The sequence below is a fragment of the Vipera berus genome (assembly GCF_964194415.1).
Source record: "Vipera berus genome assembly, chromosome: 2".
NCBI classification, from domain to species: domain Eukaryota; kingdom Metazoa; phylum Chordata; class Lepidosauria; order Squamata; family Viperidae; genus Vipera; species Vipera berus.
In genome coordinates, this window is record NC_138203.1 from 161,116,046 (window position 1) to 161,141,204 (window position 25,159).

Below are 25,159 nucleotides of genomic sequence, written 5' to 3' on the forward strand. Positions count from 1 at the left end.
TCCAGCTCTGTGATTTTGCAATCAAAATGTGCTGATCCTTGGTTTACCCCTATGATTCCTACAGTGGCATAGTAACACACTTGGAAGTAGGTTGGGCTGATAGAACATTGCACTCCTTGACCTATAGATAGTCTGGATATAATGCTGAATGTAACAGCAAATAAGCCCCATAAAGCCTTGAGAATGTGTTAGCTGTAAAGAGGCAGGCTAAACCCCAGATGCCCTAGGGCTGTGTTTGTCACCTTGGCAACTTGGTGTTGTCAGCTGCAGGGAAAATTTAACTGCTACTAACCTCCATCCAGTAGTTTCAGAAATCTCCACTGTTGTCACAGCTCTGTTGATCATGTATCAATTGTAGTAATGGTTTAAAGGTGGTATTCCACAGTAGCAAATCCCTGAGAGATTTGCCAGGTGCCAAGTGTTTTTACTCTTGGGAAGGTAGAAGGACATACAAATACCAAGCTGGGTATTGTTTTTCTCATCCAGTCCTGTTCTCCACATTAGATTTTCCTGCCCACATTCTTTTTTTAAAAATCCCATTTATATCCCGCCCTTCTCCGAAGACTCAGGGCGGCTTACAATCTAAAGCACAAATCAATGTGCTTAGCAATAGCCTTCATTCTATGTATATGCCTGCTTATTAGGGCTTTCAGCCCCTCCCCCAAGCGGCATTATTACAAAGTCAGCTTATTGCCCCCAACAATCTGGGTCCTCATTTTACCTACCTCGGAAGGATGGAAGGCTGAGTCAACCTTGAGCCTGGTGGGATGCGAACCTGCACTAATTGCAGGCAGCTGGTGTTACTTAAGGAGGCATTATGGCCTGTTTATGGCCTGTTCTTCCCATAAACAGATTTTCCATGACAATTATTGCATATTTAAGATGGGTGACATATTTGCTATAATGAAAACCCAGCAACTTTGGTTAGTTTCCTGGTATTCAGTAATCTTCACATGGCTTACAATGCATTTGATTTTGTTTCTTTCAAGCTAAAGCATCTCTAGATAACTCTGGAGAATGGCCAATCACCTCATTCAAGTGTTGAAAGTGGGATGCTTCCCTAGATGCTTCAACCGTTTTGTTTCCCCCAAAAGCGGGGAAACATTCAGTATTTTCTGAAACATTTAGCAAGGAACTCATGCAGCTTTTCAGGGAGTCACGTCACTTTCTTGAGATATATTGTTGGTGGGAATGAGTCACTCTTTCAAATTAGATGCAATTAAAAACCTGAAAAGTTCCTATAAAAACTTGGCAAAAAATCCACTATTTTTGGAGACAATTAAAAAAAACCAAGACACAGATGCATAATCAAAATGGTTTTAGGGAAGGTTTCTCTCTCCAGCTGTGATATTCCTATTGCTAAGAATGCTGAAGACTTTATCACTTCGATCTATACCTCCTATTCATATTGTAATTTTGGGCACATCACTCATTTCTGCCTAACCTTTTCACCGGTAGTTAGCCAAACATTTCTGGGAATTAAACAGAGAGTAAAGGCAAAAGCATTCCTTTACTATTTGTCCTCCTCAACATTAGACCTTGAATAAAGAAGTTTCACTGAACTATCATAGCAATTGGGAGCAGTTACCTTGGGTGGTAACTGTTGATTTACTAATGACTACTCATTTCTTTCAAAGCCTCCCTTCTAGAATGTGCTTTATGAGCTATAAATTAGCCAACCATTTTTAAGCTAGTCCATTTGGATGACTGTTGTGTATGTGCCTACTGTACAGTTCAGGGCAAACCCAGAGAATTGTATTAATAAACAGTGCTTAACTATGAGTAAGCATATTGTACCAACACAGCCAAGGAAAGCTTTTTTCCCCCCACTTGTTTTACCTTTCCAAGTAAGAGCCTTATAAAGGGGTGGAGCCAGAAAAAGGGGCGTTAAATCTATACTACAAGCTCCTTTATTAGATGTGTGATGCAGAATCTCAGCGCTTTTATTTTGACATACTGCAGCTAGGACCTGAGACAGCCACTCTTGAATAAATAGTTATTGTGTAACCAGAACAAGGCCACCTCACAAATGGTGAGATACCGAGCAGCCCTGAAACAGAGGCTTGGAGGTCATCGTGATCCAAGCTAAGAGGAATTTACAACCATAATAATTCTGCCCCCTTAGAGGGGAGCTGGATCAGCCGGACAAGAACTGTACTAGCCAAGAATTTGGGGTTACACTATGAAAACACTCATTCAGATCGGATCGCTCTCTAATCTGGTGAAAGGCCTATCATAAAATAGACCAAGCCAGTTTACTAAGCTAACAAGGCAGCTCTGGCAACTCATCCCTACGTCCCAGCCTGTCCCAAGGGCTAAGAGAGGTCACAGAGCTTCAGCAGAGCAATCCGGCAGCTAAATAATTAATGGAGGTGCGGTTTGCTCAGGCTGCCATTTCCGGGAGTGGCAGAAAAATTGTTGCCAGTACAAAAGGCTATCCGGGCAAGGAATGAAGCCCCTGAACTTGACATGACCTCCACTCCACCATGTATTAATCGAAGCACTTCAGAATAGTTTGTTTAGGGCTATTGTGTTTTGAAAACAATGTCACGCTTCAGAAGTCATTATGGTCCATTTCATTCTCCTGCTTGAGAAACACCTCAAGCATAGGAACAAATTTTGTGGAGCATTTCAGCAAATAGATGACGTAGCAGTTTTTTAAAAAGAGCACCCATGATGTTAGATGGACTAATAAACTGCTGCTCTTTTTCAAAAAACTAAATCATCATTTTTTGACAGAACACAATATAGCTGTAGTTAGAACACTGGTTCTGTTGATACTGTTCAACACTGTTGACACTATTCCTATAAAAGTGGAGTCTGCAGAAATATTTTTTGGAAGATCTTGACATACGTCATACATTCACAAATTTGGCTCACCATTTCAGAGGACAACTACAAACTTGTGTTCTCCATTCAAAATATAATTATTTGAGAAAGAGGTCTCTACTGCTACCCTTAAAACTGTCAAGTCCATGGTTGGGCTATAAGCTAATAATATAAGGTGCAGTTTCTTTTTCTTGTAGTTAGCACCATCATATACTGGCCTAATCTGGCCTGAAATCACCATAGAAGGAGAAAAAAAAGAATGCACTGATGGTGTTACCTAGTTTGGTAATGAAATTTTGCAAGAAAACAACCAAGCTTAGAGAGCACCAAGGAAAAAAAATAAAATAAAAAAAAATAAAATAAGGAAAAAATATCCTTATTCAGGGGAAAAAAAAATCACTATCTCTATACTGGCACCGCACCTCCAAGTTTGTAGAAGAACAAAAAACAATTGGCTAGAAATTCAGAGAATTGCAAGACTAATACAGCTATACGAGTACCAGTCTAAAGAGGCTGGAATACACCACAATGACAACCAGCCAACCACTGTACTTCGGTAAAAAAGAGTGACATAACCAGAAGGTCCCAAGAAGATCCTGCTGAATCAGACCAAGGGGCTATCTAATGCAGCATTCTTTGTCCCATAGTGCCCAAATAGATAGTGTAGCTTTTTTGTTATTCTTTAGCAGCTGGTATTCAAGATAAACTGCTTGTAACTTGAAGATAGCAACAGCCCTAAAGAGAGGTAACAAATCTGCAATTTTAGCAGGAAATAGATAGCCAGTTCTTGATCATTGGACTCCTAAATAATGAAAGATTCCCTGCTTGTAGATAGGTTGAAATGCTATCAGGACACAGAAAATAGGGCCTTGCCACCTTATTTCTTTAGTTCCACAATATCTGGTACAGAGCATCTATGGAGATTCTCAATCATCCAGGTCAGGGGTCTTCAAACTTGGCCCTTTTATGACTTGTGGACCTCAACTCCCAGAATTCCTCAGCCAGCAAGTCCACAAGTCATAAAAGGGCCAAGTTTGAAGACCCCTGATCCAGTTCATAGTTGTCCCAAAAGTGTTTTTCAAAAGGCAACTGGACTGTCTTTGGTTTTTTTCTTGAAAACGTTTTACTTCTCATCCAAGAAGTTCTGATTCTTCTTCAGAACTGAAGAAGCTTCTTGGATGAAAAGTGAAACATTTTCAAGAAAAAAAATTAAGAAAGTCCAGTTGCCTTTTGAAAAGCACTTTGGGACATCTGGTACAAAGATGAGGGGATTCTCATCCAATAATTCTGACAGGAAATCATGGCCACAAGGAAGAATATTTCTGTATGCTGGAAAAAAGAGAGAATGTTGGAGTCAATGTTTATTGCTTCAAAATGTATTACAGGTAATATTATTACTATAAATACCAAGGCAGAGTACTTGTCTTTTAAGGCAACCTTTAAAAAAAAGTTAAAAAGAAAAGAACAAGAATAAAACAAAAACATTGCCCAGACTGGAACAGAATGATATGTTCCATACATTGTCCAGAAAATAAATCCTGTGTCACATTTTAAAAAAAAATCTGAGTTTTAAAATCGTAGAATAATCAAGTTCAACATTCTGGGAAATCCAAGCCCTTCCTATTAAGTCGCTGAAGCCATCAGTTAGGATATGCACAATAAAGAGTCAGAAGAGAAACATTTTTAATTTTTGCCCTTCTTTTTGTCAACTCCTCCTCCTTTGTTCTCAAACCCACAAAAGAATATGACAAAACAAGAAGTCAGAAGCCATTGTTAGGAAAAAAAAATATTTAATTTGTCAGACAATTCTGAATTTAAAAAGCCAAATCCGATAAGAACCACTTCCCCAATCCCAGCTTAAAAGGGTAGCTTGGATGAAACAGCAGTCAGGGACAGTCCTCAATTGTCTTCTGCCATTTACTCAGCTTGCATTAGCAGAGGGAGATTACATCATTCCTCATTATCAGAGCAGAGAATCTTTCAGCCAAGAGCTAGAAGCAAACTCATCCCCTAGCAAGGCACAGAACAGCATTCTCAGCAAGACAGGCAGAAATCATGACTCAACAGCAAGCCTCTTCAAGACTAGCCATGGTCTGAGTCAGTGTAAAGTCAGTCCTTCCACTTCCTGAGCACAGACTCTACAGGCAGGGTATGTATGGTCCCTTCTCTGGACAGTAGAGAACACCTTTCCAATCATTCGTGGAGTCACTGTCCCTGCACATTTGGAGGCTCCTAGGTTGGAGAAGCCTGAAAAGAATTTACCTGCTCCAAATGCTTACACAATAAAGGCAAGCTAAATTTCAGAGGATAACTCTAGGAGGCCAGGAGAAGACCTGATGAAAAGGCATTGCAAGAAGTAAGCAGTGCTTCTTTTTATCAAGGTAGCTTCTTTCTCCTGCCAGCGTAGGAGAGAGAAACAGCACCCCTTTTCTGCCCAAAGAGGGAAGAAGAGGCAAAGAGAAAAATGGCACACAATGATCCTAGTAGCATAAGGACAGGCAGGCCATAAGCCAGGAACTAGCACACCAAGGCATGAAGAGAAAGTGGGATACTAATGAAAAGAACTGAAGGCATATCAAACAGATTTATTGAGGCATAGGACTGTGCATCTAAGAACCCATTTAATCAGAGGTGGTTGGGAGACAACTCTACACAGGGGAAAGATGTTATTTCAAATTAAAGCCAGAGTCTGAATAATTCCCCAAAGAACAGCACAAAAAGATGAGAAAGAATAAGTCAGCAGAATAAAATATCTTGAATGGGATAACTCATCCTCACCTAGTGAGGACGAGGTAAAGCAAGATGAGTAATGCCAAAAAGAGACAATTACATTTCTGTAGTGAAACTGCCACTCCCAGATGTTTTTAAGCCTAACAGTATCCATTCCATAGCAAAATTCCATTTCAGCAGCATAATCCTTGAAAACTGAAATAGTTTGTGCAATTACATGATACCACCCATCTCTTACATTATGGAGCCCTCTGGCCATTCCTTGCAGTTAAATTCCTTCACTTTCCCTTCAAAGTTCTGCATTTTTTATTTTCCCAATCTGTGTCTACCAGTTATCTTGCATTGGCTTGGATGATAGTTGTAGTACTTAAAATTTAGAGAAGATCAAGTTAAGGAAGGCTTATCCATACTGAAAGCACAATTGGCAATGAACCTTTTTGACAAAAACAGTTACTGATAGCAGTCTTGCAAGTCCCACCATTTTATACGTCATGAAATAAAGTAGCATTTTAATATAGCTTCCTTCTTTCATGTCCAATGGTTTCTTCAACATGTTCAATCACCAAGTTGGTTGTCGACATCAGGTGAGAATGTTTAGATTCTGACCACAATGTAAAGTAGATCTTCCCTGGTGCATAAACACAGACATTCAAACACCAAAAAAAAAAAGATACACAGCCTTAATTTTCATAATAAGGAGGGGTTAACAGAAGAGGAGATAATAAAGATTCCAAAAACAATACCATGATGTCACATTCCAGGGTTTGGTCCAAAGGCAGAAGGATTAGGAGAAAGCAAAACATACTTCAAACAAGAGTTCTTGCTACATTTGACCAATTTCTCTCTCCATTAAGAAGAATGGCCTCTATTAAGAAGAATTGGAGTGATACCCTTCTAATTTCCAAAGCACTCTCTTGTGGGAGTGAACATGAGATGGGAAAATGCAGGAACCATCTATTCATCCACAAGAGGCTGAACTGTGAACTGTAGATTGGAACTTCTCAGCACTCATAACACTATATTTGTACAAAATGAACACGATTCAACGCACTGAATGTGGTCCATCATTGGTGGGGTGAAAATAAGGGAGGCTCTGAAAATACGGGCAAAACAGAGGGGGAATTATAAATTTGACTGAAGGCTCCAACGAGAATAGAAGGCCCACTGTTCGGAACATAGAATAGGAAGTGGCATCCTGACCCAGTGACCCAGATTTACTGTAACAGATGTCAAGTAGAACACTTGGTTTATGCAGGAGAAAAAGAAACACATTGCCTCAGCAACCAAGATGAAATCTTCTCAGTTCCCAAGATGACATCTCCATGTCTATCTGAGGCCTTGCCCCAGTTAGATGCTCCTTTGTGGAGGCAGGCTTGGCAAGACATCCTCGAGGAACAGGATGTGTGGAGATCAGGACTCAAAGCTTCTACCATCTGTGCTTGCTATATGGAGATGAAGCCTAAGGCAAAACATTAAGACATTAAGATGTGAGGATCTTTACATTAGCAAAGTAACTGGGAAAGAGACAGACTGATCTATTTTACCCACAGCATATAAGCAGAAAGGTCAGATTCACTAATTATATCAATGGCTGGAAGGGATGATAATTCAGTTGCTCCTAAGACTACAACAGAATAGTCCAAAGCTTACCATTTCACTCATCTGCCCGTTCCTTCCATCTTTCTGAGCCGATGCCTGCTTACTATGTGAAACATAAGCATCATCAGCACGCAGGGTAGAATTGGCACTGCCCATCACTTGGCTGTTGGCCGTAGCACGAGGGAGGATGACATCATAAGGGGCATCCAGCTGGAGCCAATAAAAATAATATATAGTAAAAATGGGCTAAAAAGTATAATCATGTTTTTGAAACATGACTGTCATTGCAAAAGAAACCAAACCATTATTGCCGATTCTGAAATATTTGTCAGGCACTAAAAAAGGCTTTTCACACATTTGTATTTTCAATAAAATATTTGTAGCTCAGGGTTGAAAGGAAGGGGTCCTTGGTGCTCACTTGGTTGCTTTCTTGCAGACATTTCATTACCCCAAACTAGCTAACAACATCAATGCGGATGATGCTTATCTAGTTTGAGTAATGACAAATTTGCAAGAAAACAACCAGGCACCGAGGGCCCCTCACTTGTATGTTCTCATTTCCTAACACAGTTATAAGCTTAGAGTCTCCATCAAACTAGCCTTGACATTTATTAGCTTTGGTAACTATGATGTAGGTTTAGAATTGTGCAGGGGGAAAAATTGAATAGCTCAAGGAAGAGTGAGACATTTCAAAGGCAAACCACTGTTAAGCAGTAATTAAAGGTCACTATTCAGGAAGAGTGAGCATAATTTATGCCATTTCACTTGAGACCCTCAACTGAAATTTTCAAGCCTTTCCTGAACCCTTAGACCTCTCGATTCTTTAATTGTACAGAATCAAAACTTCAATAACAGAATAACAGCTGCCCAGAAAACTGCTGTGGAAGGCCTGGCTCTCACAGGAAACACCTGAGGCACTAAATTAATGTAAGCAATATCAACTCAAGTGAGAGTAACTGTAATTGAACAAATCTTCATGACCTAAGCCAGAGGTTCCTCAACCTTTTGGGCACCAGGGACCGGTTCCGTGGAGAGAGGGTTTTCCATGGACCGGAGGGTGCGTGGTTTTGTGTGCTACCTGCATCTCGCGGATGGGGCTTTGCTTGTTTGTGTGGAACAGTTGCTGGCATGCCGCAGCCCCGTACTGGTCCACGGACCGGGGGTTTGGGACCCCTGACCTAAACAACAACTGAGCTAAACTTCCTCTACTTAGGAAAATAGAGATCAAGGTAATTTGCCATCTCATATCCTTCTGTGTTTGGGAAATAGACATTACACAGTTTTTGTTTCTTCATTTTGTTGCATAATGTTTCTTCTTTTCTTAAGTATCTCTATAGGGTAAATTGTTTATTTTAATTTTATTTGCATTGTTTTTTTCTTTGAAAATGGAATAAAAACTACACACACACACACACACAAATCGAGATTAAAAGAGAAAGCCATGAATTTGCCGTTTAAACATTTTTTTTAAAAGGTTTGCGCAGAAACAGCCATGAGACTATCCAGCTTTTATTTACAAACTACACCCCCAAATGACTCCTGGTTCTGTTGACCCCTTTCCAACCTATATCCGACATAGTTTTTGGATTTAACCTCTCAGACAAGCTTTCATTTCTCTGGTCAAGGATGGTGTCTTCTTCTAACATCTTTTATAGACATGGTTTGTTTCTTCTAAGCCTGTTGTTGTTGTTGTTAGTTGCGAAGTCGTGTCCGACCCATCGCAACCCTATGGACAACGTTCCTCCAGGCCTTCCTGTCCTCTACCATCTTCTGGAGTCCATTTAAGCTCACGCCTACTGCTTCAGTGACTCCATCCAGCCACCTCATTCTCTGTCGTCCCCTTCTTCTCTTGCCCTCAATCTTTCCCAGCATTAGGCTCTTCTCCAGTGAGTCCTTCCTTCTCATTAGGTGGCCAAAGTATCTGAGTTTCAACTTCAGGATCTGGCCTTCTAAAGAGCAGTCAGGGTTGATCTCCTCTAGGACTGACCGGTTTGATCGCCTTGCAGTCCAAGGGACTCGCAGGAGTCTTCTCCAGCACCATAGTTCAAAGGCCTCGATTCTTTGGCGCTCAGCCTTTCTTATGGTCCAACTTTCACTGCCATACATTGCAATTGGGAAGACCATAGCCTTGACTATACGCACTTTTGTTGGCAGGGTAATGTCCGCTTTTTAGTGTGCTATCTAGATTTGCCATGGCTTTCCTCCCCAGGAGCAAGCATCTTTTAATTTCTTGGCTGCAGTCCCCGTCTGCGGTGATCTTGGAGCCCAGGAAAATAAAATCTGTCACTACCTCCATTTCTTCCCCATCTATTTGCCAGGAATTGAGAGGGTTTTGGTTTTCTTAATGTTTAGTTTCAACCCAACTTTTGCACTCTCCTTCTTCCCTCGCAAAGAGGCTCTAGTTCCTCTTCACTTTCTGCCATTAGAGCCTACTACTACACATCAAATTAAGCTACTGACAAGCAAGAGGAGAAGGAGAAGCAGCTGCCAGCACAACCGCGCATTCACTTACAGGCCCAGTGTGCATTAAAGTCATCTCTGTGGGCTGATAGACGCTTGTCAGAAGTTGCCCATTGTATCCGCTGTATGGGGACACAGGCTTTTTAGCTGGAACGAGAAAAACCACAGGACAATAACATTTAAATACACTATTACAAACATTTTCAAGAGCAAAACTAGACAGCATGGTTTGAATGAGAAGCTCTGGAGAAGAATGATGGTCAATAACTTTTATAACTTGGTTTCTAGATGTAAAATTATGTTGGTTTTCTTGGAATGAGACAACTTAGTGTGGTCAACTTGCTGCAGCCAACTCACCACGTCCAACTCCCCATGGCCAGCTCACTGCAGCAGGACAACTCACTGCGGAACAATTCAATGATTCAACTTAAATATTTAAAATAATTTTAAAAATATTTTAACTTCTGTCATTCGTATTTTATTTGTCCCTCCTTTTGCATCCTATTTTTAATTATTGTGTTCCACCATTTCTTTGATATTAGTGTAACTCTTGTCTCACGGTGAATTGGCCGTGCTGAGTTGTCCTAGACCTGATCTTCTAGCACAGCCTCATTAGAAAGCTTCCCCCTGAGCCTGCAGGATCTCATGTGAAATAAGAGAAAGATTACAGTATATTAAAAACAACTTAGGGGCCAAAATTCCAACAACTGTTTGCAGCATCCCACAGTCAGGGGACTATAGTTTTTGCCTTTTTTTTTTTTTTGCTGGCCTCCCATGTCTACTTCTGGTTTAGGAAAAAAAAGAATGCCCATTAAGGAAAAGGGACTCATTTAACAACCAGTGTCTGCTTAACAACTGCGGCATTTGCTTAATGACCATGACATTTCTTTAACAACTGCTGCAAAAAAAGTTTGTAAAACTGAATGCAGTCACAGGGTGCACCGTTTCACAACAGCCATGACTTATGACTGTAATTCTGGGCTCAATTAAAGTTGTAAGTCAACTACTACTGTAAAGATATATTAAAGTCTTAGCATACTGGGTTTATGTGTCCAGCTACTTTTATAGCTCCAGGAGCAGAGAAAAATAAAAATAGAAAAAGAGAGTGAGAGAGATCTTAACAAATAAAGTCACAAGCTTGTATAGAAGTATATACTTTTTTTAAAAAAAAGCTAAATCCTTACAGCTCTTCCCCAAATTAATGGCATCCTTTCTTATAAGTACACCTGTATAAACACACAGCTATAATTCTTTCCAGTGGGTTGCTATTGCTTATTAGCATCGTCTGATCAATGCAGTCCAATGAAAAAGCCATCAGAAAGCTACTGGGATTTTTCTTTCATAAGCCACCCATAAAAAAAGTCTTGTTTGTGGGTAACTATAGACAAAGTAAGTTTTAATGAGCTCAAGGTGCTTGGAGACTTTTTGTGAACAAGAAAATCCATCTGGATTTATGGCACTCATGAGACAATGTTGGTTGTCTTGATGCTCTGAAGTTCTCCACAGCCCCAGCAATATGGCTGATGTAATCAGTAAACCAAATGACAATAAACCATAATTTCAAACTGATGTATGGGCTTAAAATAAACCTTTCTTATTATGTTGAGTCCATTTGTATATGATACATAATCCACAAGTTCTCTCCTGCATTGCATCTGATCTTAGCCAGTTTCTCTTCAAATCATATAAAATAAAAAGGTGAACTCAGCTACTGGATGTGGTATTCTAAATTTATTTTACTTTAGCTGAAAATAGTTTTAATTTGATATCTTGGTTTTTATTTATAGGGTTACATTTTTATCTTTCTCAGCAGGCAGTTTTTGGATTGATTTCAAAACATAGGGATATTTCTGAAGGTATGAGCCTGGAAATCTTGTAAGTACATAATAAATTTACTTCTCAGTTAAGGTAAAGTTAAAGGTTCCCCCGCACATGCGTGCTAGTCGTTTCCAACTCTAGGGGCCGGTGCTCATCTCTGTTTCAAAGCCGAAGAGCCAGCGCTTGTCTGAGGACATCTCCGTGGTCATGTGGCCGGCATGACTAGACGCCAAAGGCGCACGGAACGCTGTTACCTTCCCACCGTAGTGGTCCCTATTTTTCTACTTGCATTTTTACGTGCTTTCGAACTGCTAGGTTGGCAGAAGCTGGGACGAGTAACAAGTGCTCACTCTGTTACGCGACACTTGGGATTTGACCCGCCAAACTGCCGACCATCTGATCGACAAACTCAGCGTCCTAACCCACTGAGCCACCGCGTCCCTTATACTTCTCAGTTATCACTATGTAAACTTAGATGTAAACTCCACTAGGCTTATTTGCTCCTGTTAAAATAAGGCCTTAAATCTTTATCATTTTATTTACATGTATATTTTAAAAGACAGAAAGCCCAAATTATTGAGATTTAGCAAACCTGCCTGAATTTTCATCCTGTGAAAAAAAATATTGTTCCATTCTACTGAGCTACTGTCCAACAGAGTTAGAAAATTCAACTACAAAATCAGAGGAGGCAAAGAACTGTTATAACATCATAGACTAGAAATCAGATGCCCAGTTTGCTTGCATTAATGCTATCGAACTTCCCTGCCCCCAAAACTGTGCTACAGTGATAGCATCATTCTTGTACAGATTACAGGATATCCAGTACTCCTGGGAATCTACAAATTCAGACAACCATAACAGCACACCCTGAGAGAGGCCGTTGTGTGAACCTGATTTTCCATCACCACCAGATGCATCTATTTTAATGGTCTTCTCCAGCTGGGTCACAGATACCAATGATTAAGATACCCACCCATAGGCAACATTGTGCTAAAAAGAGGGGGGGAGGGGAGAGAAGCAGAGTAAATAATTTTTCAGGACAATTAGTCCTTGACATACAACCATTTGTTTAGAAACCATTCGAAGTTACAACAGGAGTGAAAAAAGTGACTTACAACCGCCCCTCAAACTTATGACTGTTGAAATGTCCCCATAGTCACTAATGAAAATTCAGACCCTTGGCATGTGGGGCATGTATTTAAGATGGTTCCAGACTCCTCTGATCCTGGGCTTGCCATTTGTGACCTTCTTGGCTGGGTTCTGATAAACAGAGTTAATAGGGGAAGCCAGATTCGCTTAACTGCATGATTCACTTAACAGCTGTGGCAAAAAAAGGTCATAAAATTGGGCACGACTCATTTAACAACTGTTTTGCTTAACAATGAAATTCTGGCCCCAGTTGTGTTTGTACGTCAACTCATAATCCTGCATGCAGTTCCTCTGATCGCATTGTATCTTCCCCCCCCCTCCCCTGGTCTCCTCATCAATATCACATGTCTACCTGAAGAAGGTTCGTCCATTGAGAAAGCTTTGTTCTCCACAAACATGCTTTGGGATTTCTGCTCCTTGAGGATTGTTTCATAGCCAACCCCCCGTGTGGGGTAGACATCATCCTCGTAGGCCTGCTCTGGTCCTGGCTTGATCACCTGAGAAATCTCAGGAATGACATAAAACAAAACAAAAACCGTTGCATTGGAGACAAGAGCAATAGCCAATGTGGGGTCATCCCAAGTTGATCTCTGCTCCTGCTGGTTGCCGTAAACATACATAACAATCCATACTATCCAGATGGCCATGGAAAAGGAAGTTGTGAGGAGAATGAAAACGGCGTGCTTTCTCCAGTGCTTGTAATGTCCACACAAGACCGGCCAAGTAGCAATAAAAGTAGCTACTTGCAGGAACATTACATAGATGAGTGCCATGACAAAGTCCTCATTCTTCAGTTCACAAGGATCCTTGGCAGTACCATCATTCCTCACCACAGTAATAATGAGCCACTCAGTGTTGATGATGACTTCAACCAAGACGAGGACCAAAGCCATGCCAAAGGTGACCCATCCCCGAGGCCCAGTGTTTTGCCGTGCAAAGAAATTGAGACTGAGGCTATGGGCAGCCAGGCAGGAGAAGCAGATAGCAAAGAGGACACCAAAGAGGAAGCGTCGTGAAGCACATGTTGAGAAGTCTTGCTTGACAATGAAAGCAAAGGTCAAGCAGAAAAGCCCCAAAGTGCCCAACAGAAAGAAAGCTTGAGTCCCTATTAAGCTCTTCTTCCGGTAGTCTTGGATAAAAGGCAGACTGGCCACTAGGACCACAGTGAGGACAAAGCTGATAACAACACCAAAGCTGGCCACGGCTTCTAACACAATGCCCCAGGCGACAGATAGGTCACAGAGGTTGTAGTAGATGGAGTTCAAGTCCTTGCTACATCCTGGTGGTGGTGGTGGTGATGATGAGGTCTCTTGAGCTAAGCATGTTTTCATGGAAAGCACAAAAAGCCAAAGACATGGCAATAGTGTCCTGGGTGTAGCCATCATGGAGGAATGATGGGAAATATTCTTGGCTCCTCAGGAAAGAACTAAAAGAAAAGAAAAGAAAAGATACAGTGTCTATATGAAAATGCATGAGATGTTTTTAGTATTTTTCTTGTCCAGACGTGCCCAGTATTTTTACAACTGAGAATCATTATTTGGCCTTTGGATGACGTACCAAGGATCACACACCGAACATGGACACAACCAAGACAAATTAGGACTTATTAAACCTGAATAAAATACTGTCCAAATGAATATTTTCCTTACTTAATACCCTACACCTTGTGTCACATTAAACATTACAATTTGATAACTTTTAGAAGGGTTATGTACACAGAATTTTGGAGGCCCATACAAAGTCTTGAGGCCTCAGGTTGAGTCCTCTAACTCTATTCTAGTGATAGTACTCAACAATGTTAATTAGATTTCTTTGATTCACTTCTTCAAATACCTTTAAGAGCACTGCTAGGCTCTTAAAAGTGTCTTTCCTAGGTTGATTATCACCCTGAGAAATGCTGGTGAAGACAGAAATGCTTACAGTGGGAAGGTTAGTCAAGGATCAAGATTTATTTGACACAGCTCTACTTCTTGAAAGCACTTTTCCATGCCAGCCAAACTACATGTTCCAGAGGACGGCTAAATTTAGAACTTTTAACTAAGTAAAAGAACCTTCAAGTTTATTAAAGTATCAGAGCTGGGCGATTGAATGTTATGCATCAACATTATTCAGCTTAATGGCTCTCTGAAACTTTCAAGTTCCATTATCCCCAATCATGGGCCATGCTGGCTGGGACTTATAGGAGTTGTACCCCAAAAGTCTAGAAGACAATTTAATGGGGAGAATAATGGCTTAACACTTTCTCTAGATCACAGAAAGTTAATGGCTAAGGCAGATCAAGAATTAATTTCCTATTCTGTATACATTATTTAGCTAATAACAGCAGCACTCGGATGAATTTAAGGCCCCTGGACCTAAGGTTTTCTAAGGTCAGAAAATCCAGTAGTAGGTGTCCAATGTAACATTGATGTGATTGTGCCTGGATTAAAAAAAACCTGCAACTAATATGGCCAGTCAGTAACTGTTTTTGCATGACACAGATTTAAACTAGCCTGCCACTTTTAACTTGTAGCTGACCAAACCTATGTGAATTCGTGGCTCAGTGAACCCCCGAAAATAGATTAAATCCATAAACCTAGGTTAAGTTTACTATTGGTAAAACAGGATACAGACAGATGTCACAAGTTGATTTGCTATAAGGCAGTTCTTTATATTTCTGTCACACAGTGTTTTGTGATTTACACAAAACTTAGAGCAGTCTGAAGGACTGTACTAAAGGAAGCATTATGACACTAAACTGTAAAATTACTATAAAATCTTAAAACACAGGTGTTTTTTTTAAACCTTCAGAGATTAAAAACCAAGAATCTGGCCAATACAACCAATCTACAATTTAAAGTAGAAAAAAAAAAGTCGTCATCTGATGTCAAAAGCTACTGTCTTTAGAAAGGCTCAGAACAGGGCAGATGATGGCAGTAGACACTGAGCAGATGGCCTGTCTAAGTTAGAGAGGCTTTTCATTTCCCTCTCCCATTCTAGTTTGTGGATAAATTAATATATTAGAAGCATACAAGAAGTAAATAGGCTATCCTGTCAACAAGAAAAGCTGAGATTCCAATCCTTACACTGCCGAACACTTCACAGAATCATTTCCCTTGTACCAAGTCGAAACATGATGCCACCAGTTCAGTAGTACCCACAGATACTAGCAGGCTTTCTTCCTTCTTCTGAGAATGGGCAAAATGAGCATGAAGCTTGTACAGGCAAAGAAACTCCTCTGCCATGATGCAGTCATCCCCATTCTTGAGATGGTCACCAGTACCCGCTTCAGACATGGAGAAAACCAAGGATAGCTCTCTGCTGCCTTCTTCATCAAGAACCTTCCCATATTGACAAAGAAGGACTAAGGAGCCATTATGATTGCATTTGGCTGAACTTGTTAAGGACCAGGAACCAGGAACCACCTGCTTCCTGACCAAAGAAGAGTGAAATAACAGATTCTTAATCAAGGAGATTGGTTGAGCAGGCCTAGAGGTGAAGACTTTAGCCTCCCACTCGGAAGGTCAAGAATTCAATTCTAGGCAGTGACAGATGTTTCTCTATCAGGGCACAAAGAGAAAATATCTGCTGTGAACTCCGCATAGGCGTCAGGAAGGGCATCTGGCCAGTAAATGCTCAGTTCCACTCAGTCGTCCTGACCCCACCCTGAAGCAAAAGATTGTAGGGTTGTACAAAGAAAAAAAAATCAAGCAGGTTAGTCGGTATACCAATAGGCCGCTTTTGGTGGCTACCGGAAAAGCCCAAGGGAAGAACACTATTGATGTAAACATTTACAAAGATTCAAAGCAAGTTCACGAGAGAGGCCTTCTCCTGCAGAGATAGAAAAGGGTTGCACCATCTCTCACTTCTTTTGCTAAGTTGTGGCAGATCTCTTAGTGGCAGATCCAGGAAGTCTGCAGAGGGAAAAGGAGGCTGACACTACATCTTATCTTTAGGCAAAACACAGTGCAGGGGCTAAGGGGGTGGGTGGGAAAGAGAAAATACACAGACTCCACATAAAGAGCCTCTCTCTTTGGCTAAAACTGTTCTGGGGAACCACCATAACAACAAGAATTCTGCCCCTCCATTTCATTGTAAAACAATTCCCAGATCAGCTGTGCTCCTCTGAGATGTCACCCTCTAGCCCTCCCTTTCCTGGGCTCCCACTCTGGACTGCCTGGTTCCCAGGCTCAGAGGAATCTGTGTGTGTGTGTGTGTGTGTGTGTGTGTGTGTGTGTGTGTGTGTGTGAGAGAGAGAGAGAGAGAGAGAGAGAGAGAGAGACAGAGAGAGACAGAGACAGAGACAGAGACAAGAGACAGAGAGAGAGAGTGGTGTGTGTGTGTTTTCTCTCTCTCTCTCTCTCTCTCTCTCTCACACACACACACACACACACACACACACACACACACAGGTCTCCAAATCTGATTACTGCAAGACCAGGACCAATCAGGGCTAAGGTATGTTTCAGGGGCCGTTACCTGGGAGCTTTGTAGACCTTGGTTTCCTCTCTATTTAGAGAGGAAGGCAGCTCTGTTTGGAAGGACTGACGTTTCCCCTACAGGCATGTGAATAATCCTCTTCATGTCTATGGATTCAGGCTTTTCAGAACTCAAAAGCAGCCATCCCATTCCATTGGCAGGAACTCATTTCCTACTCAGCCAGACCATCATCGTGTTTGCTGAGCATTGCAGCCAAAAGAAGAGCCCTTAAACCTTCTCCATATCCGGCTTTTCACATTCTACCAATAGTAATCTTGACATCAAAGGCATTAGTTTAAAGAGACCGTGCAGAGCAGAGTGCCAGAATATAAAGCAACAACTTTTAGTAGAGATCCTTTAAAGGGGCCTTTTTTGCTAAGGGTCAGATCAGGAAATCGCTGTGCTCTTACTATAAACATGTTAGATTTTATTTCTATTTAATGTGGAATCTCAGTTGTTTGAATGAAAACTTGAGAATCTCAGTTATGAATCCTGTTTGCAAATAGCTAAAAATAATAATATTAAGGCAGGAAAGTTATAAGCTGTGGTTAAGCAAGAAAACATCACACCAATGAATTTCCTGTCCAGCTGATATCTATTTGTTTAGTCTCTATGAATATTTTGCCACCATTTCTGACAGCAGACTTTTATATAAAAGTTTTTTAAAAGTTACCAATTTTTCCCCCAGCAGTTTTTCAATACAGCCAAAAAATGGCAAGTTAATTTAATAAGTTTTTTTCAATCTATTAATTCTAATATTTACACGATCTTTTTCAAGGTTATGTAAATGAGCACTGCATAAGTTGCACGTTCTAGACATCAAAGCTGGATAGGTTTACCATTATAGATCATACTTTTGGCTTAGAGATGATTTAGCATTACACTCTAAAAGCTACAGCATCTTCTGATAGCCCTTTAATATTCTCAAGTGCAGCCTCAGCAATGGAAGCACCAAAATATCTTAAGCAACTACATACCATAGGAAGCTTGCAGATTTTAGAGATTTAGGTAAAATACACAAACACTTGAACATCAAACATGCCTTTTAAAAATGCATTATCATATGACACTTTAAATTACTTATATGAACAAAAGCAAAGCTCCCTAATTTAAGACGCTGCTGAGATATGACTACAATATCTATTGTTTCCTTATTAGCACAATAATGTGCAATTTCGCTTTAAAGAGCATTATTTGTGAAGCTTAATTCTATTCTGCATGTCATCAGGAAAATAAGTACATTCTCTCTCTCTCTCTCTCTCTCACACACACACACACACACACACACACACACACCCAAGGTTCACACAGCTTATGTTTTTTAGAAAAGAGCCTGGCAACTTGGCCTGTATATTCTAACTGTGTTAGAGGACTTCCATGCTGGGATAGCTCAACATGTGGAAGGAAAGAATTTTGTCCTCCTTAATGCAATAGGCCATGTGCATGTAATTTTCTCAATTCTCATTCCCTATCATAGTAGTCTTCTCTTTAACTTCCTTGAGCATGACTCTACACAGATTTATTCACACAAACACACAGAGGGATTATTTTTCTCTACATAGCTACTATAGGGTTACCAGTTCTGAGTTGATATATTCAGACAGATACTAGAGAACAGTGAAGAGACACAAAAACCTAAGTTTTTGTCATCTTCTACTGAATGACTGGATTTTTTACACCCCGGGTATAGCAGTCCTATCTAACAATAACAAGAATCTGGAGTCAATGCGTGGTCTGTTAGCAGATGATCCAGTCTTTTTGCTAAAATCATACACTACAGATTTTGTCCAATCAATGGCTGGATAAGATCAGAAAGGCTGGATAAAAATATACTAAACAAATAAGGATTCAAAGCAAGCTAGTTACTGTCATCTCTATTCTTAGAGCAAGCACTTCTGCCCTGCTCCCATGTGCTCCAACAAACTACATGATTCAGCATTAATTAATGTTGCAGAAGCCTTAAGTAAACATTGCTGCTTACTTCACTGCCATTTCCCTGGAAATCCACCCCAATAAACTTCCTCAAACTACTGATCAGCAAGATACCTTAGCTGTTAACCTTTCTTTCTGTACAGTCTTGAACTAGCCGAAACGGATCTGGGGTTGGGATATTGCTAAGTTGGTGAGCGGAATCAAATCTGAGTATATCTAATACACTTGATAAAGGACAAAACGGATATGCCTTTTTACCTACCTAAGACTCTAAAAGGAATGGGGGAGGGGAAGATTTGTGCTATCATTCCCTCCAATTAGAATTCATCTCTTGTACAATGCTCATTCACATGTTATAGCCCCCCAGATGCAATTGCTGTACAAATGTGTAATTTGTAGGATGCCTCACTAGTAAGCTTCTCGTACTTCTAACGTTGTTCTTTGAAAGATGGCACTGAATCACATCTGGCCAGATAAGTCATTTGATGAAAAGACACTTCCAAGCCTACATTCCCTGACCAGTAATAATCACGATGGACAAAACAAAAATAGAAACTCTGCATTCTAAAATAAACTAGGAGAAGGCCCTCTATAAGGCAGCTCTTGATTAAAACATTTGTTTATCCTTGTTGTGGTACCTGAGATTTATCTTAGTTTTCTCTAGAATGGCTCGGCTATCAAGGGATAATCTGAACGCAGTGGTGGGTTTAAAATAGGTGAACAACCAGTTCTCTGTGTGGATGCCGCTTCCGTAAGTCCATTCTGGGCCTGGGCAACAAAAAATTAGCTACTGGTTCTGCCGAAGTGGTGCGAACTGGCTGAATCCCACCACTGTCTGAAGACCCCTGTTAGCATGCTTATTTCATTGTAAGGAAGCTGCAGGGCTCCTCCACAGATTTTCACTTAGCAGGAGTCATAAAAAGCACCTCTGTTTGAAACCCACCGCTGGTTGGAAAAGGCAGCCCTCTCCAGATGGATTAATGGTCTGAGCTTCAAATGGAACTACTTTTCCGAGATTCTCTTTGCAAATAACATGTGGCATTTTAAGGAGGAGGGGTTGGGAACATTGCTTGAGGGGAACAGCATCAAGGGCCTATGAGAAGCCGCAGTTCTGACATCTGGTTTCCATGGCAGGCCAGGAGGCACAGTACATTTTTATTAAACACTTCTGTTTCAACTTCTCCCCTTGTACCAAATGATACATTACACCAGATGCTTCAGTGAGCTGCCTTCTCATTGCATTCATAGACAACACCAAGTAAGTACAGTGTACATACAAATATACTCTCCCTCCCCGATAGCTTTCAGAGAGTACAGAAATAATTGGTAAAGTTGCTTTATTTCTATAGATAGTTTTTCTTTCCAAGGCAAACAGGCAAACTGCAGAACAGGCCCCATACCAAAAAAAGCCCAGAAATTCCTTTCTTCTATGATTCACACCTCTGCAGGAAACAGGCACCATTTCCAAGGTACCTAGAAGCAATTACTGGCTGTCCCAAGAAGGTTGGCTGCTTCCAGAATCACATCTCTGTAGTAGGCAGGAGAAGTGGAAATGGCAGAGGAAGGAGGAAGCAGTGAGCAATTATTATTTTTGGCCAGCAGGAGGGAAAAAGAAGGCATAAAATAGCAATAAGCAATAGCACTTAGGCTTATATACTGCTCATAGTGCTTTACAGCCCTCCTTAGGTGGTTTACAGAATCAGCATATTGCGCCCCCCCCAAACAATCTGGGTCCTCATTTTACCGACTTTGGAAGGATGGAAGGCTGAGTCAACTTTGAGCCTTGTCAAGATCGAACTCCAGGCTGTGGGCAGAGTCAGTCTGCAATACCGCATTCTAGCCACTGCGCCACCAGGCTCTTATAGATCCCAGGGACTCTTTTCTCCATTGTTCCAAACCCACAAGGATGTCCTCTTACAGTAGGAAAGAGCAACAACCTGATCTTAAATATGCTTGATTACTAGGCACCGTTCTTAGCAAGATTATGCAGGTTTGGTCAGTTCATACAGGGCAAAAGGCAAAAGTGAGAATAGCAAGTGATGCCCATAGAACAAATCAGCAGTAAACAGAAATAAAATACAGACATTATGGGACAAGTGATGATGAAGAGATATATATCTCTATCTGCCTGCAAAGAGTATTCAGATATAGAATTCTGCTCCTAATAAATTGTATATATTAAACTTCCAGAAACTGAGTTTGGTGAAAGCTTATCTACTTAGTTACCTCAAAAAAGCATAGCTGCATATAACAAATAATGACTATGTTCACTCACCATCCTCATCTATAATTAACTGAACTATTTCACTTAATATCCTAGGTTTGCCTGAAACAATGAACAAGAAATTAATCACAGTGGCTGAATTTATATGCTATATAAGGCTGAAATGTAGTTGGTAGATCTGTGCTTCAGTATATGATGTAAACATAGCCAAAATTTCTCAGCCAGTATGAAGCATTTTTAAAACTATGCCTGGTTGTGCAAATTCTAGAGCAGGAGTGTCCAAACCCTGGCAACTTTAAGACTTGTGGACTTCAACTCCCAGAATTCTGGCTAGGGAATTCTGGGAGTTGAAGTACACAAGTTTTGTCAAGATTGGACACCCCTGTTCTAGAGCAAATGCAGATTAAATATGTTGTGATTTACAGTTTATGATAGCCTGAATTCTGCAGACCAGGTTTGAGAGGTCGACAGTATCCATAACATTGATTAGAAGTATCAGTCCATATTATATATTGGCCTGATTCTAAGAGCATACACACTGGCATTCCTCAATTGATGTTCATCAGATGGTTTTGACCGCAACTCCCATGAGCCTCAGCCACAAAGGCTGAAAGTCAGAAACGACAAGTGTTGTAAACCAAATATATTGAGGTTACCTGACTGGGAACCATATTGTTCCCTCCCTGAAGGTTCCAGATGTCAAAGTCACTTAATAATTCTGCAGTGTTATCTGTTGAAGAGTATTTTGAGGAGGAAACTTGGTAAAGTCATGGAAACGGCTTGTAGCAGCTTATGGATTATTACTTCAAGACAGCCAGTTTGGTGTGGTGGTTAAAACATCAGGTTAGAAACTGGAAGACTATGTGCTCTAGTTCTGCTTGAGGCACAAAATCAGCTGGGTGACCTTGGGCCAGTCACTCTGCCTCAGCCCCAGAAATGAAGCAATAGCATGCTACTTCTGAAAATTTGCCCCCAAAAACCCTGATGGGACTTGTCCAAGCAGACATGAGGAGTCAACACTGACTTGAGGAAGCATACTCACACAGATTCCAACTTCAGCCATTTAGCCTAGGAAAGTACTAAAAGACCTGCACAGTCCCTTCCGACCCTATTATTTTATTTTGTTATGTTCCCTAGTCAAGAAGCAAAGTCCCAGTTTAATTTAGTTCATGTTTGTTTGCAGAGAAGAGGCAAAAAGCAAATATTCTCCTTTGGCTAACTCGCAACCCTTGTGAATGCTTGCCTGAACTCAAAAATTCTGTATCTTAGCACAGTAGTACAATTCCCTAGAACCCCAACTTGAAACCAAGAAGGACCCACAAAGTAGCTTATGGTTCTTAAAGCCAATTCACCACAATTCACCGCCCTTTATGGAGTACATAAAGTACCACCAAGTGGCTTAAAATAAATATTCTCTCATTTTGTAGTTTCTCTTTCTTCCTAATGCCCTAGGGCAGGGGTCGGCAACCTCGGCTCTTTTATTACTCGTGGACTTCAACTCCCAGAATTCCTGAGCCAGCTATGGGCTCAGGAATTCTGGGAGTTGAAGTCCACGAGTCATAAAAGAGCCGAGGTTGCCTACCCCTGCCCTAGGGGATAGCATTTACTCTTCAATGCCATGCCCCTAACAACTCTAGCCAACCAAAAGGTTTGTTGAGGGCTTGGCAAGGATTTGAACCCGGGTTCTTTTGCTCCACATTCAAAGGTGGTTGCATTTCTCAATCCCCTTTACTGGGAGGGATTGAATGAATGTGAGTGTGTGTGCATGGAGAGTGTGTCTCTCTCTCTCTCTCTCTCTCTCTCTCTCTCTCTCTCTCTCTCTCTCCCCCCCCCATGTGTGTGTGTGTGTTTGTGTATGTGTGCATAAAGGGAGAGGGAAACGCACCAACCAACCAAGAATCCCTATTTTGCCTTGCAAATTCCCAGTCACCACATTAAGCCCCTGGGTGCTTTTCACCACCTCTTGGGAGGGGCTGTTTGTTTTCCTCTTTCCTCAATCACACTCCTCAAACAAAACATTTCAGAATGTTCCCGATTGGTTTTAAAGCTTCAAGCCTCTCCTTGCTGAGGTTTGGTTTGGTGTTGTTTTTTTTTGTTTGTTTTTTTAAAGAAACCATGTCGGAGACGCATATCCATTTGCGCACACAAAACCCCTATATACTTTTAGAAAAGCACCGGGTCCATCCGACGGCGCCGCGCTTTCGGGCGGGTAGTCGAGATTATCCGACCTTGCCGGTTCCTACAAAGCAGAAGCGAAGCGAAGGGGAACCGTCTTAACAGGAAGCGAGGAGAGCTGCTTTGTGTTATGAAGGCATTCCTTCCCCCCCCCTCGCTCCTGTTTCTGAAAGAAATCCGCTCCCAGCCCCCCCCCGCCCCCCCTTTCCATGCTTCAAGTTATCTTCTGGGTCAGCGTTTTGCAACCTTAGGAACTTGAAGATGCGTGGACTTCAACTCCCAGAATTCCCCAGCCAGCATAGCTGGCTGGGGAATTCTGGGAGTTGAAGTCCACGCATCTTCAAGTTCCTAAGGTTGGGAAACGCTGTTCTGGGTCAGCAGAAGCTGCCCAATTCCCGGAGACCCCGAGCGAGGCTCGGGCTGAGAACGAGTCCCTCCCGCGGGAAGAGCTAGAGCCCGCGTCCCGAGCCAGGACCCAGCCCGGCGCTTACCTGCTTTAGGTAGGGGCAAAGAGGCGCTCCGCCCTTCCCGAGAGGTCGAAGATCGGCGGGGTTGAGGAGCCGGCGGGACTGGCAGTCCGGCCGCCCCCCCGGGGACCTTTTCCTCCCACCCGGCGGAGTCGAAAGTTAAGTCCCGCCGGAGCGGGGAGGGGGGGCGGCGCGTGGTGGCGGGGCTGGGAACGACGCGGGTTGGGAGGCGAGACTGAGGAAGGTCTCTCTCTCTCTCTTTTTTTTTCCCCTTCCACACACACACACCCTTTTGAGGGACGCTTTCTGCTGTGGGAAGCTACCGGCTTGACACGAGCGTGACATCAGGCTCCATTCAGGGTGCTTATCAGGCCCTCGGCCAGCCTCTGGCAACCAGATTGCAGGCTAATAAATCACCGCCGTTGCCCCGCTCTCGGCTGGCGGAGAAATCTTTTGGGGGTCGAGCAACCGAGCTCTCTCTCTCTCTCTCTCTTGCCTTACGTACCAGGAGCCCGTCCCGCCTCCCTCGGCTCATCCCTGCCCAGGTTTCTCTGTGGCGCTGCAATTCCAGACCTGGTTTTGTAGCTGGCGCTCTCTCGGTCTGGTTTCATCCACGCCTCCTTCTCGCTTTTCGGCGTTCTGGCTGGGTCCTGAGACAACAAATCCCATCTCAGGTGTTGAAAGAGTCGAGAGTCTGCTTGGTTTGACCCCAGAGGGACGCGCTGGCTTGGTTTTTTCGTTTTTCCTTTTTTCTTTTCAGTCTACTAGTTTCACCAATCGCCCAGGTGGGGAAATTCCTGGAGAACTCTGCAGAGCCTCAGAGGAGCTGTATACAATTGGTGTCATTCAACGTCATTGCTGTTGAAAAGATGCCAGGGGTTTATACTCTTAGATTTCCTGGTTATTTGGAGGAACCACTGTGAAAGCGGGAGATTGTGAGTTCAAGTAATAAGCAGGCATATACATAGAATGAAGGCTATTGCTAAGCACATTTGATTTGTGCTTAGATTGTAAGCCGCCCTGAGTCTTCGGAGAAGGGTGGGATATAAATGGGATTAAAATAAAAAAATAATAAAAATAAGTGCCGCCTTGGTGACGAAAGGCAGCTGGGTGACGATTTGGGCCAGTCACTCTCGGCTTGACTCACCTCACAGGGTTGTTGTGGGGAAAATAGGAGGAGGAAGGTGTGTTGGATATGTTCGCTGCCTTGAGTTATTTGTAAAGATAATAAAGGCAGGATGCAATAAAGAAAGAAACGAGGAGGGTTGCTGGCTCTAAGGGTGAGGGTGGGGCCTGTCTGCCTTTTTTTTATCTGTTA

At 41.9% G+C, this 25,159-nt stretch overlaps 1 protein-coding gene across 2 annotated transcripts; it reads right to left on the reverse strand.

Annotated features, from left to right (window-relative positions):
• Positions 1-3,951: 3,951 nt before the first annotated feature.
• On the reverse strand, positions 3,952-24,354 carry GPRC5C (G protein-coupled receptor class C group 5 member C). 2 transcript variants are annotated; one of them, XM_081320929.1, is made up of 5 exons: positions 24,130-24,354; positions 12,938-14,011; positions 9,671-9,765; positions 7,210-7,368; positions 3,952-7,018 (listed from the first exon to the last, which is right to left on the reverse strand). In XM_081320929.1, the coding sequence occupies exons 2-5, from the start codon at positions 13,968-13,970 to the stop codon at positions 6,986-6,988; spliced, it is 1,320 nt and encodes a 439-aa protein (XP_081177055.1). In that variant the 5' UTR covers positions 13,971-14,011; positions 24,130-24,354; the 3' UTR covers positions 3,952-6,985. The 2 variants fall into 2 exon arrangements, with proteins under 2 accessions (XP_081177055.1, XP_081177054.1); XM_081320928.1 differs by having other exon boundaries at positions 23,866-24,354.
• Positions 24,355-25,159: the final 805 nt, after the last annotated feature.

What these genes read in the sequence shown, in the direction of transcription:
- GPRC5C (XM_081320929.1), bottom strand. Translation starts at nt 13,970, where the DNA reads ATGATGGCTACACCCAGGACACTATTGCCATGTCTTTGGCTTTTTGTG. An exon ending in CTTTAATGCACACTGGGCCT is followed by an intron (nt 7,369 to 9,670) that starts GTAAGTGAATGC and finishes TATTGGCTCCAG; the next exon opens with CTGGATGCCCCTTATGATGT. An exon ending in ACGGGCAGATGAGTGAAATG is followed by an intron (nt 7,019 to 7,209) that starts GTAAGCTTTGGA and finishes GTTTTGCCTTAG; the next exon opens with GCTTCATCTCCATATAGCAA.